Here is a 12,578-nt window from a genome sequence, read left to right on the forward strand (position 1 = left end):
AATCCACCATATACACTAGTTTAAACCTGCAAGTGACCCATGCCCCATGCTGCAGAGGAAAGCAAACTCTCTCCCCCTCCTCCAGGGTCTCTGCCAATCTGACCTGGAGGAAAATTCCTGCCCAACCCCTAATATGGTGATCAGCTAAACCCTGAGCATGTGGCCAAGACCCACCAGCCAGACACCTGGGAAAGAATTCTCTGTAGTAACTCAGAACTCTCCCCAGCTAGTGTCCCATCACCGGCTGTTGGAGATATTTGCTACCTGCAGTCATAGATCTGATTTAAAACTACATCATGCAACCAAGGCAAAGCTAGGCACAAAGTGGGTTCAAAACACAGCCAATGTGAATTTAAACAGATAGCCATGGCAAACATTTAGTGGTGTTTGTGGTTGGTTCAGTATAATATGCTAATCTGACATAATGATAATTTAATATACCGGCTCCCAGGCTGAACAGAACTTGGTATGCGGGGCTAATAAAATACAGCTCTTTAATACACTGACAACTTTAGCACCGCAGACTGGGTTAATTTCATAAGATGGCATAATAAATATGCCGAGCTTGTCAAGTAATAGAACAACTGATTGCAAGTATTTTTGCTCGTTGGTTTCACTGTTATTTGAGTTGGGGAAAGAGCTAGGTGAAATTTTTCAACCAAAATTTTTTAGCTGAAAAATTCTGATTTGACTAAAAGGTTTCACAAATTCCTGTTGATTTCACCAAATTGTTCATTTCAAAGCACCGCCCCCCTCTCGCATTTAAAAAAATCAAAATGTTTCATTTCAACATTTTCAAAATGAAATGTTTGGATTTTTCACTTGGAAACAACTTTTGGTTTAGAAATTTAATGTAATTTAAAACAATTAGAAAACTTAAAAAATGCTCGAAATTGAAACAAAACATTTCATTTTGGGTAGAACAAAACATTTAGTTTGACCCCAAACAATTTCTTTTTTACTTTGATTTGCCAAAAATGTTGAAAATGTTTCACATCTTTTCTACCCCAAACCATTTTTTGTTTCAATTTTTCAGAATTGCCAGAGATCCAAAAAATCCCTTATTCAGCCAGCTGTAGCTGGGGGTTCACTGTTACTTGTGAAATCATTTTATCTGCTGTTGGTCTTGGACGGGCACCAGTTATCTTGGTGAAAATAGTGCTGAATCTGGAAAGTTTCATGAATTTTTCGTTTCAAGAATGATTCAGTTGGAAATCAGGATCAGAAAGAGTATTCTTCGCTATTCGCCAGACATCAAGAAGCAGAAACAAGGCCACGTGGCACAGCTGGCCAGTCCTATGCCACAAATACCAAAGAGCAAACAGTTGTAGCTATAGAGTGAACTACTTGTGAAGAACCCAATGGCTGAAGTTTGTTTGCTAATCTCTGAGTAGGAATTTGCTTGAGGGTCACACATACATCCACAGCAATGAGGATCGGGGAAAAAAGGATCCATTGGATAATTTGTACATTCACGATGAGTGAAACTCACCCCGTGCAGTAGGGCAAGGCACAAGACCCGTCACCCACGTCCATGCAGCGTTTAAGTGGGACTGAAGTGATGTAAGCAGGGTTAAACTCAAAGGCCAGAGTTCTCCTTGCTGTTACTCCACACGTGTGAGTTTGTCTGGAGGTGATTGAGGAAAGAGCAGAACTGCAAAGCAGTTTATAAATGTACTGATCTCTGCTTAACAACCACCGTCTAGTATTCAGCTTGCAAAGAGCTTTTGCTTTAAGAACATCATTCTCTCCAACATCCTGCTTCCACTTGGCAGCTGGAGAACTGCAGCAGATTCTGAGCCTTTGGGCAGGACTGCAATTATTCCTCCAGATGTAATTAAATGTTGTTCTTTTTAATTAGTCGCTCCAAACCCAAATCCACCTCCAGCCCAGGGGTGGTACAAGAGAGCAGCTAACTGGCAGCTGATTAGCACATAATGAACAGCCACTGAAGCCATGTTATTAAATATTAAGGTTTGTTTTAATTTGGGAACAAAAAAGAAGGCAGATGGCGTGTGTGTGTGTGGGTGTGTGTGTGTGGCAGGGGTGTTGTAGTACTGCCGGGTGGGCTGCTCAGAGAAGAAAATAATGCTCCTAAAACTCCCCTATGGACAGCAAAGAAAGGACTCATTCCAGTGGCATGAATGGGAATCACAGCTCCCATTCAGCACAGCCCTTCAACACACATCTAATCCGGCTCAGCAAACCAGTTCAGCACCAGTGTACAGTTCAGCATGTTCTTATGCCCTTTGCTGAGTAGGGATGGGTTTAAGTGTCTGGTTGAAGGTTTGCACGTGGGAATCATTAAGAAAGGGATAGATAATAAGACAGACAATATCATATTGCCTCCATATACACCCATGGTTCACCTGCATCTTGAATACTGCGTGCAGATGTGGTCACCCCATCTCAAAAAAAAAATATATTGGAATTGGAAAAGGTTCAGAAAAGGGCAACTAAAATGATTAGGAGGATGGAACAGCTTCCATAGGAGGAGAGATTAATAAGACTGGGACTTTTCAGCTTGGAAAAGAGACAACAAAGTGGGGGATATGATCGAGGTCTGTTAAATCATGACTGGTGTGGAGAAAGTGAATAAGGAAGTGTTATTTACTCCTTCTCATAACGCAAGAACTAGGGGTCACCCAATGAAATTAATGGGCAGCAGGTTTAGAACAAATAAAAGGCAGTATTTCTTCACACAACACACAGTCAACCTGTGGAACTCCTTGCCAGTGGATGCTGTGAAGGTCAAGACTATGGAGGATAAGTCCATCAATGGCTACTAGCCGGGATGGGCAGGGACAGTGTCTCTAGCCTCTGTTTGCCAGAAGCTGGGAATGGGCGACAGGGGATGGATCACTTGATGATTCCCTGTTCTGTTCATTCCCTCTGGGGCACCTGGCATTGGCCACTATCAGAGGACAGGATACTGGGCTAGATGGACCTTTGGTCTGACCCAGTGGGGCCGTTCTTATGTTCTTATGTGCTCCAGCGCTTTGCTAAATATTTCAAGGGAGGACTACGAATAGCCCCCTGTACTGTCTGATCTTTTCACTAGGAGGCTGTCATGATTGCCCCACCGCTGCCCTCAGTGTTCCCCGAGCACCTTTGCAACTGTCTCCAGGGACCTCATCCCCAAGCCCAGCTCTCTGCCTCATTCACCCACCCTCTGAATCCAGTCAACAGAGGACACCCCTGTGCTGGCACTGGAGCCGGATCTGCTTCATTTAAAGGGGCCAGCTCCCCCGCGACACAGTGCAAACGGTGGCTCCAAAATACGTGTCTTGCCTTAAGGTCACTACCGGATCGTCTAGCCCGTGCTGGAGGAGGGTTCCCAGCCGTGGCTGACCGAGGCGGAGTAGGGTTCATAGGAACAGGAGGCTTCCCCCGTGAATAAGAGCTCAGGGTTAGGACCTGCCACACACGTGCACCCCTTCCCCGCTCCTTCCATTCTCTGTAAGGAATGAGGCAATTTCCCCTTCTTTCGGTCTTTTTTCTTAAAGGCTGCACGCTCTGGGAGCGAGGACCCAGCAAACTGCCGGCCACGCGGCAACGGGGAAGAGCTAGAAAAATCGTTGGACAGAGAACGCTCTAGCTCGCTACCTCCGCCTGTCCCCAACCCTCCCATCGCTCCACGTCCCACCTGTCACCCTTTCAGGTCCAGGCAAAGTGAGAGATGGCAAATACCTCCCCCTCCCTGGACCCCCCATTTCCATGCACGGCCAGGTTCTACCTTCACCAGCTGACAGTCCACAGTCCGGCTTTCCCCGCGAGATCGGCAGAGACAGGAGAGCACCTACCTGGCTGCTAGGGCGCGTGACGGCGGCTTTACTGGTGCCACGCAGCAGCCATCCCTGCCAGAGCCCGCCTGGGGCAGGGCGGGGGTGCTACGAAGCCTCTGGCCGTGCTGAGTTTCCCGGGGTGGCCTGGGGGTGATTTGGGGGTGGATGAGGAGGGGATCTCCTGCTGATTCGCCGCTCCCAATGCCTCTGGCTCTTTGCTGTACCACACAAAGGTTAAGCCCCCCGCCCCCCAGACAAAGAGGGGAGGGGAAGGGAGCTGGCTGGGAGGGCGGCGGTGGAGAGCTGATACCATCCCTGAATGAATATTGGATGAGAGCCTGAGAACCTGAGATGCCAGGGCCTGCTCCGCAGTCATTGCAGGTGGCACCAGCCCTTTGCAAAGGGCTCCGGCCTGGGGTTTTTCCGGGTCACTTTGAAATCCAGCGTCCGGGTTCCCCTCCCTGTCTCTCCCACTAGGGGTGCAGATAGAGAGGCGCCCTGTGGGCATGTGTATGTGCAGGGGTCCTGGCCGCCTCTCCCCACTGCCTGCGTCCCAGCTGGGGCCTAGGCCTGGATCTGGTTACAGGCTGCCGCTGAATTATTCACAGCTGACTGACTTTTTAACCATCACTTTTTTGGGGGGAGAGGGGGAGGGGTCACTGGCATCTTTCATCTCCTGCGTTCAAACCAAACATCCATGATAGTGCCTTAAAGAGACAGGATGTCAGCTGAAAACCAGTGGCCGGCCCCTGTACCCCCATCTAACAACCCCACCCAGCAGAGCCAGTGGGTCAGGACCCCCTGAGGATTTCCCCTCCGTATGCAAGTCTTTGCATGGTCACAGAAACGCCATAACTGCTTCTGTGCCACCTCCGCCCGGCACCGAGCGCTTGGCTGAGGGCAGGGGTGGTGGGCCGAATGTTACGCACCCTGGCAATCATCCACAGAGAGTGGCATGGCCCCTTGGGGCAAGGGGCAGCCAGGTGTAAATTAGAGCAGCCCCGAGGCTGCCAAATCAGAATCCTCCACTCATTTGTATCAGTGTCAGTGTCCGATACCAACCTGGCACAAGGTGCACGGCCTTGGGAACCAGTATTGTTCCTATTCCTTTTTTCAGAGTGGATTGAAATTCTCTCCAGGGCAGAGAGTCAGCACCACGTCAATCCAGTGGGGTTGTGAGCTGGGCTTTGCACTGGAGTCATTTTCACCCAGTAAGAAGGTGAGAGGCCAGGGGGTGGGCTAGCACTGTACGTTACCGTACGTTACGCTAGCCCACCCCCTGGCCTCTCACCTTCTTACTGGGTGAAAATGACTCCAGTGCAAAGCCCAGCTCACAACCCCACTGGGGTTGTAACAGGGACCTCGTTAACTTTGGGCATGCCAAAGGCATCACAGACACGGTAAGCCATGGTCACCACAGCTGAACCGGAGAGCTCAGAAACCAGCCAACGGCACCCTCCGATTTGCCCCTACAAAGCCAGGGATCCAGGCGGAGCAGTGCTGCCGAGTTTGCTCTCTAGCCCCCAGGGAGCGCTAGGGAGTCCTCGCAGCAAAAGCCAACTCTGAACAGGATGGAATCGGAAAGCTGAAAAATGTGGATGTTAAAATAAGGGAGAACAAGTTTGAGTCTGTCTTGGGAGAGAGCTGGGGGAGACTTGGATCAGATACAACAGAGAAACAGAACATGGCTTTGAAACATCTTAGTGCCATTTCTTAACACACATCAGAGAAAGTGGGTTCTTTGTCCCTTTCTATCAGCTGGTCCTTGTAAGAGGATAAAAGTCTCCTACTGCTGCCAGCTAATGGAGCTACTCCTCTAGCTCAATAAGTAGAGGCTCATGCTTTTAGCACTGAAGATCCCGGGCTCAAACCCCACTTTTGGCCCTAGCAGGGTCTCGCTGGGAAAAAAGCCCCCAGTCCTGGGCTCTTTCTTTGATCAGCGCTCAGCTGACAGCCCTGCAGACCGAAGACCCCCAGCCCAGCACCCACACTGTGCTCTGCCAACGTGCTTCCACCCTGCCAGGGCCGGGCTGCCGAAGGGAGAGGAGGAGAGGAGATCGCTCGCTCGCTTGCCAGGCCCACTCTGACCTGGGGCCCTCTGCTCACACTGCCAAGAGAGGGGCCATAGGTTCATAAGAGATAAGGCCACGATGCTCATCCCGTCTGTCCTGGACGATTGAATTCCTGTCAGAACTAGGGCGTCTTTTAGAAAACCGTCCAGCCTCCCAGCCGCAGCCCTGAGAGCGAGCGAGCTGGCTTCCCCTGGGCCCGGCGGCTGAGAGTTTCAGAGGAGGAGCGCCCCAGAGGTCGGCTCCGCCCCGCCAGCCGTGCCCGGGAGCTAGCGCGAGCGCGCGGAGAGAGGACACCTACCTGTGCTCGCCGTCTTTGCCCCTTTTCGTCTTCTCTTTGCCTTTGCTGAAGCGAGCGGCCGGGCAGCGAAGGAACAAAAGGGAAACAAACCCGTGGGTACCGTTTACAGACTGGTCGCCGGCATCAGCCAGTCAATAAAACGTACACGCCGCCCCTTCCCTGGCCGCTTTCTCGGTCCCCTCTAACTCGGCTAAGTGGAGCTGGCCATCACGCAGGGGCCCATCCCCAAATGCCCCCAACGCTGATGCCACCGGGCTCAGGTTTGGGTTCAGAGGTCACCTTTAGGACCTGGACCCATCTCTCTAGGTCTAACCCCCCTTAGACCTCTGAATGAGCATCCACTGAGCGTCCGCCATAGGGGGTGATGGGGGGACCACGTAACAGAGCAGTGGAGCTCAGGGGAGATGGAGGTGATTTGCAGATGAATGAATAACGTGTGTGTGTGTGTGTGTGTGTGTGTGTGTGTTCGTTCTCCCCACCCCAGGCAGCACCACCTTCCTCACCCAGTTTTATACGTCCGGGGGCCCTTGCACAATGGATCAGAGTCCCTCAAAGTGAGGCTGGAATTTGGGATGCCTGGGAGAGGTGAATGAATTCAGGATGTTCTTCCCGATCCACGCCCCCATTCCCAGAATCCTCTGGGTTTCCACCGGGGCTGATCAGAGAATGGAGGAGTGAGGAATTGGTGGGCACGGTGGTGTCCTGGTTTTCATTAGAAAGTCCTGATCATGAACACGCCCATCCCCGTGGTATCCAGGCCCTGACTCAGTGCTCTGAATCTCAGCACATTGTCTCTCCTCTCTGCCCTCAGCCCTGTTTCCTTTTCCTGTCTTGTCTTTCCTCTCTGTTTCCCTTTTCTTTGGTGCGTCCGCATGCCTTTAGTCTGATCCGGCCTCCTTTTTCCTGCCACTTCTCTTTCCCTTCCTTGCCCCAGGCTGCTTTCCCCTCCTCGTCCCTTTCTGCTCCGCTCCTGGAGCCTCTGGCTTGCCCCACGGCTGCGTGGAACGGCAGACATGCTCTGATGTGCGCTGGTACTTTTGGAGAAATGTCATGTCACCTCTGCTCTTCTCAGCCTCGAACTCTGGGAGGCCGAAGAGCAAGGGAGTGGGTGGAGAGAGAAATTAACAAATTCTAGTGCTAATGGACCCGGCTGATTGTTAACCGGAGTTTGCTGCTCTGCGCGCAGAAGCTGGAAGGGGAGCAGTTGGTGAGGAGGAATGGAGCAGATGAATTCACTGAGCTCCTAGATCAGAGGTGGGCAAACTACAGCCTGCGGGCCACATCCGGCCCACGGGACCGTCCTGCCCGGCCCTTGAGCTCCTGGCCAGGGAGGCTAGCCCCCGGCCCCTCCCCCGCTGTCCCCGCCCCCCATAGCCACGCCACTGCACGGGCAGCACTCTGGTGCCGGGGCTGCGAGCTCCTGCTGAGCAGCGCGGCGGCGTGGCTGGCTCCAGCTGGGTGGCACGGCTGCCAGACATGCTGCTCTAAGGGGGCCGGGGGTTGGAGAAGGGGTGGGGGGTCCTGGGCGGCAGTCAGGGGACAGGGGGAGGTTGGATGGGGCGGAGGTTCTGGGGGTGGTCAGAGGATGGGGGATGAGGGGGGTTGGGTAAGTGTGGGAGTTTCGGGGGGGGCTGTCAAGGGGCGGGGGTGTGTGTGTGTGGATAGGGGTCAGAGCAGTCAGGGGACTGGGAGGAAGGGGGTTGGATAGGGGGTGGGGTCCTGGGGGCAGTTAGGGGCGGGGGTCCCGGGAGGGGGCGGTTAGGGGACAAGGAGCAGGTGGGGTTGGATGGGTAGGGGGTTCTGAGGGGGAAGTGGGAGGGGGCGAGGCTGTTTGGGGAGGCACAGCCTTCCCTACCTGTCCCTCCGTACAATTTTGCAACCCCAATGTGGCCCTTGGGCCAAAAAGTTTGCCCACCCCTGTCCTAGATAATGACCTTCCCCGGGGACCCCGAGAACAGCACGTGGGCCTAATACACACGGTCCATTCCCACTCCTGGCTCGAAGCCGCCTAGCCTGGTCGGGGTTCCCTTGGGGCGAGATTCCACCTGTGCAGAGGGGTCAGTACAAAGTCTCACCTCCGCTTAAGCTCCTGGCACTGGCCCTCGGCACAGGGGGAATTTCACGCTTTGTGTCTCACCAGGATATTCTGACAGCCCTGTAGCAGTCGGCTGAGCTATTGGTACGTGAGGGCACGGTGGCATTTCTTGTTAGGGTGAAGGCGGCTCACTCCACGTCTTGAGTCCAGGCAGAGTGAAGGCAGGGAATTAAAGGCACCTTCACGTTCTCACTCATACATGGCAGAAGCTTCCTGAAAACATCTGCAAAGCCACCTGACTGTCCTCCTTAAAACTCCCCTACCAAACCTCAACACCAGCAGGGTTGTCAACTCTCACAATTTTATCACCAGCCTCCTGCTATTTGGGGTTTTGTCTTAAAGCTCCAGCTCCTGGGGTCACGTGAATCTCTGAGAACCAACTTTCATTTTTAAAAACAAGTTTCTAGCCCTCCTGATTGTGAAGAAATGCAGGAAAAGGTGACCCCCCCCCAAACACAGACACCAAAAGCCAAATATTGTTGGATTTTTAAGTGAATCTCATGATTTGGGGGGCGTGTCTCATGATTTTGGAATGTGCGAGCAATACTGATGTGCTGAGACCGCTGCCTGTTACGCGGACCAGCTCTCCTTGCTTACTTGCACTCCCCGTCTGTCTATATCTCTCTCTCTGGCCCTACACTTAGGTTGTACGCTCCTTCAGATAGGGACTGGTTTTTCTGTGTTTTTACACCTAGCACAATCTGTGACTGCAACCCCTAGGCGCCATGGTAATATAATAACCAAAACAATATATGCGTGTCCGCTGCACTTGTGCAAGCACACTGCTGCCCTCTGCTGGCTGCAATCAGACATGCTCAAGCTCTTTTGGCGGCTACGTCTCCCTCTAGTGGATGGAGGTCCACATGGATGATCTAAGACCCGGTACTACGAATAGCTGATGGAGATTGCCCCTCAGAGGCCTGCATCCCGGAGCAGCAGGTGCTACATTCTGCTCTCCTGGCAGCCCACGCTTGGCTAGAGCCCACGGGGCGTGGAGGTACTGAGTACAGACTGTTGGGAGGGTCTCACGCCACCTGATGGCGCAGACAGGGACTCTCTCTCTAGGGAAATCACTTTCTTCCCCCTTTTCCACTTTGCAGAATGTCCAGATTTGACTCACCTACTTTACAAGGGGGCGTTTCGCGGACCTCTGGGCTACCCGGCCTCCTCCCTGCTCCCTCACTGCCTAGCAGAACTACCGTTCCTCCCGCTGCCTCCAACCAACATTGGGCTCTTTGTACGTGAACCCCGGTGGAAGGACGGATAACGGGAGAGATGTACCACCGGCCCCTGGACATCAGCATACACAGCCCCACTCCCGCCAGCAGGGAATTTGACCCTAGGTATTTTCATTAAGATAAATTAAGACAACACCAGGGGAATTGAGACAGGAGCCAAAGTCCCGTGACTTCAGTGGGCTATGGATCAGGCCCTTAAACTACAAAAACCACATCAAAAGAAGCAGCAGCTTGTACTGGTGCTGAGGAAGAAATGAAAGTAGACTCAGGCATGAAATAAGCATCTATAATAAATGGCTCACTGGCAGCTTTGCATCTATGCGTGTATATATATATATATATATGTACTCATCAGCCAATAACCAGACACAAGTAAACAGCAGAGAAAAGAGAACACAAAAACTAACATATATACATACACATGCCAAAAGATGGCAACTCAGACATATGCATATATGCCATATATATATACACACCCACGCTAAAGGGCTTGCATTCTGGGCCTTAAAAGCAGAGGTGGCTCTAGGAATTTCGCCACCCCAACCACGGCAGCACGCCGCGGGGGGCGCTGTGGCGGTCGCCAGTCCCGCGGCTCCGGTGGACCTCCTGCAGACCTCCTGTGGGAGGTCCACCGGAGCCGTGGGACCAGCAGACCCTCCGCAGGGACGCCTGCGGGAGGTCCACCGGAGCCGCCTGCCGCCCTCCCGGCGACAGGCAGAGTGCCCCCCGTGGCATGCCGCCCCAAGCACGCGCTTGGTGCACTGGGGTCTGGAGCCGGCCCTGCTTAAAAGGTAAAATGTAATCGGTAGCATTTGCTTTTAATACTCAAAAGGGTTAAATGTTCATCGTTTTGTTGTGGTCACAATTCAGCAGCCCTAGTCCCATAGACAGGAAGGAGCCAGTTAAATCCCCACATATGGTACTTAATAAGTCTGATTTGTTTCTCTCCATCCAGGTGTGTGTGTACCTGCCCACACACATGCGCATGAGTGAACCCGAGTGAATTTCAGTGTGCTGTGTCCCCCTCTGGTGGCCAGTTCCTCTAGTGGATAACAATCTACTGCTGCTGCCAGCGAATGGAGTTTCTCCTTTAGCTCAAGTGGTAGCGTTACACCCTTTTAGTTCTGAAGAGCTAGGGAACAAACCCTGCTGGGGAGCCAGGACAGGGGCTGTCATGTGGAGGAGTGACACAGCAGGCTACAGCAGTTGTATTCAACCTTCCCAGGCCGTTGCTCCCCTTTACTAGACTCAGACCCCCACTGTGCCAGGCAGTGCCCTCTCCCCTGCCGCTGTATGTGCCCTAATGTGCTAGATGCTGTGGGTTATAAAGCACGCTCAGCTGGGCGGGAGGCTGGCAGGGACCCAGCATGGTGGCTTGCTGACAGGGCAGCGTGGAGCTCCGTGATTACATGGGTGATCTCTGAACCCTGGGCAGGGTCTGACCGTCCCTCTCAATTCTTCCCTGCCGTCGGCCAACGTTCTCTGGGTGGGGCCAGAACACGTGGTCCTTGGCGGTGCCCAGTGTCGATTCCAGGGCTGGGGCTGTCCCTCCCCGTCGAACCAGGAGCAAGGCACAGGAGAACACAGGGGGCTTGGGTCTGATCTGTTATCCTCCATGTGCCAGCCGCAAGCCTGGGTCCAGCCCCAGAAGATGGGCTCACTGGGGTCCGCTCAGGACCACAGATCCTGGCCTCACAAAGACCCTGTACTCTGGCCCTTGTCCGGAAGGAAAAAGGTTTCACACCAACCAGAAACGTGGGGAAGAGAGACCAGCGGCAGCCCTGCTACTGAGGGCTATGAGCTGAGGCTGGAGAGGGAGCGCCGACCCCTGCTAGCAGGGAGGTGGGGGGTAGGGTCAGGGTACCTGAATGGCAAAATGAGGTGCTTTTTCTCTCTCCCCTTAGCTCTGAAATCACAAAGATCAGTCGATTCAGACACAATCCGCTCGGCTGCAAGAACACAGCCCTCACCCCCCACGCGCCCCCAGAGCTCATGCACCAGGCAATCAAGCAAACCACGGCAAAACCTCACCGCAACGTCCACGAGGCAGGCCAGGGCTCCGGGACTGAGAGAGCAAGGCCGGGAGACGGGGGCACCCGCAGGGCCCAGACACGGTGGGGAGGGGTGTGGCAGACAGGCAGGTAGATAGATATGCATGGAAGCCCCACACCCCCAGGGCAAGTGGGGAAAAGGGAATGAGCAGAAGGAAGCCCTGCCCCCATTCCAAAGCCACGCCATGCCACGTGCCACGCCAGGGCCGACACGCCAGCACACACACACACCACCGGCCACGCGCCCAATACCTGGGGTCTCCGTGTGCGTCGCTGTTCAGGGGAAACACCATTGATGGGGTGAGTGCCGGGGCAGAGCGAGGCCAACCACAGCCCCCCCCCATCCTTCCCCTGTGCCATCCGCCCTCAAGCACCCACAAGGAGAGGGGAAGAGACCCAGGGCTGCAATGAACCCCAACAGGACAGCTCCCTGCTCGGGCTGGGATGTACTGAGAGCAGCTCAGAGCCCCTCCTTGGGGAGCCAGACGCCTGCCCAGAGCACCCATTAGGCTGAGACTCCATCACTGCCTGGGGGAACCTCCTCCCAGCTCACTGGTACCACCTTGGCCCCCATAGCTCAGCCTACCACCCCCAATGGCTTGCCAAGTGCAGGCCTCTCCCCTCCCTCTCCTGTGAACCCCCCAGCCCCTGCACTGCCTGGAGGTGCAAGTCGGCAAAGCCCTCAGGAGCCCGTCAGCACCGCTCGGCCCGCCCGACCCAGGGAGTGCTGAGCGAGGGGTGCGGGTACATCTGCCGGGACCCAGGAGCTTGGGGCCACAGACACGCAGGGAGAAAATCTCTGCTCTGCCTTCCCGGGTGCAGGGCAGCGCTCCCTCCCTGCTGCCTGCGCAAAGGAAAGAGATGCCGCTGGCGGGAAATGTTTCCCGTTGTGAAATTCAGTTTCCCTGAATTCAAAACCTTCCCCAGCAACGTGTCGCCGTTAATGGAATTTTGGACAGCAAAGAGTTGAAATGACCCGCTTCGCCCTTCTCCTTCCCTTTCACTGACGCCAAAACATTTCGTTTTGATAAAGTACAAA

At 53.9% G+C, this 12,578-nt stretch overlaps 1 protein-coding gene across 1 annotated transcript in view; it reads right to left on the bottom strand.

Moving 5' to 3' along the window:
• The window catches only part of LOC123366017 (otoferlin-like), a 177,162-nt gene that overhangs the window by 62,656 nt on the left and 101,928 nt on the right, over positions 1-12,578 (bottom strand). The window contains exon 6 of the mRNA XM_045009095.1: positions 6,156-6,200. Within this exon, the coding sequence (XP_044865030.1) occupies positions 6,156-6,200 (45 nt within the window). The remainder of the gene's footprint in view (positions 1-6,155; positions 6,201-12,578) is intronic.

Source organism: Mauremys mutica, chromosome 3 (genome assembly GCF_020497125.1).
Source record: "Mauremys mutica isolate MM-2020 ecotype Southern chromosome 3, ASM2049712v1, whole genome shotgun sequence".
Classification (NCBI taxonomy): Eukaryota; Metazoa; Chordata; order Testudines; family Geoemydidae; genus Mauremys; species Mauremys mutica.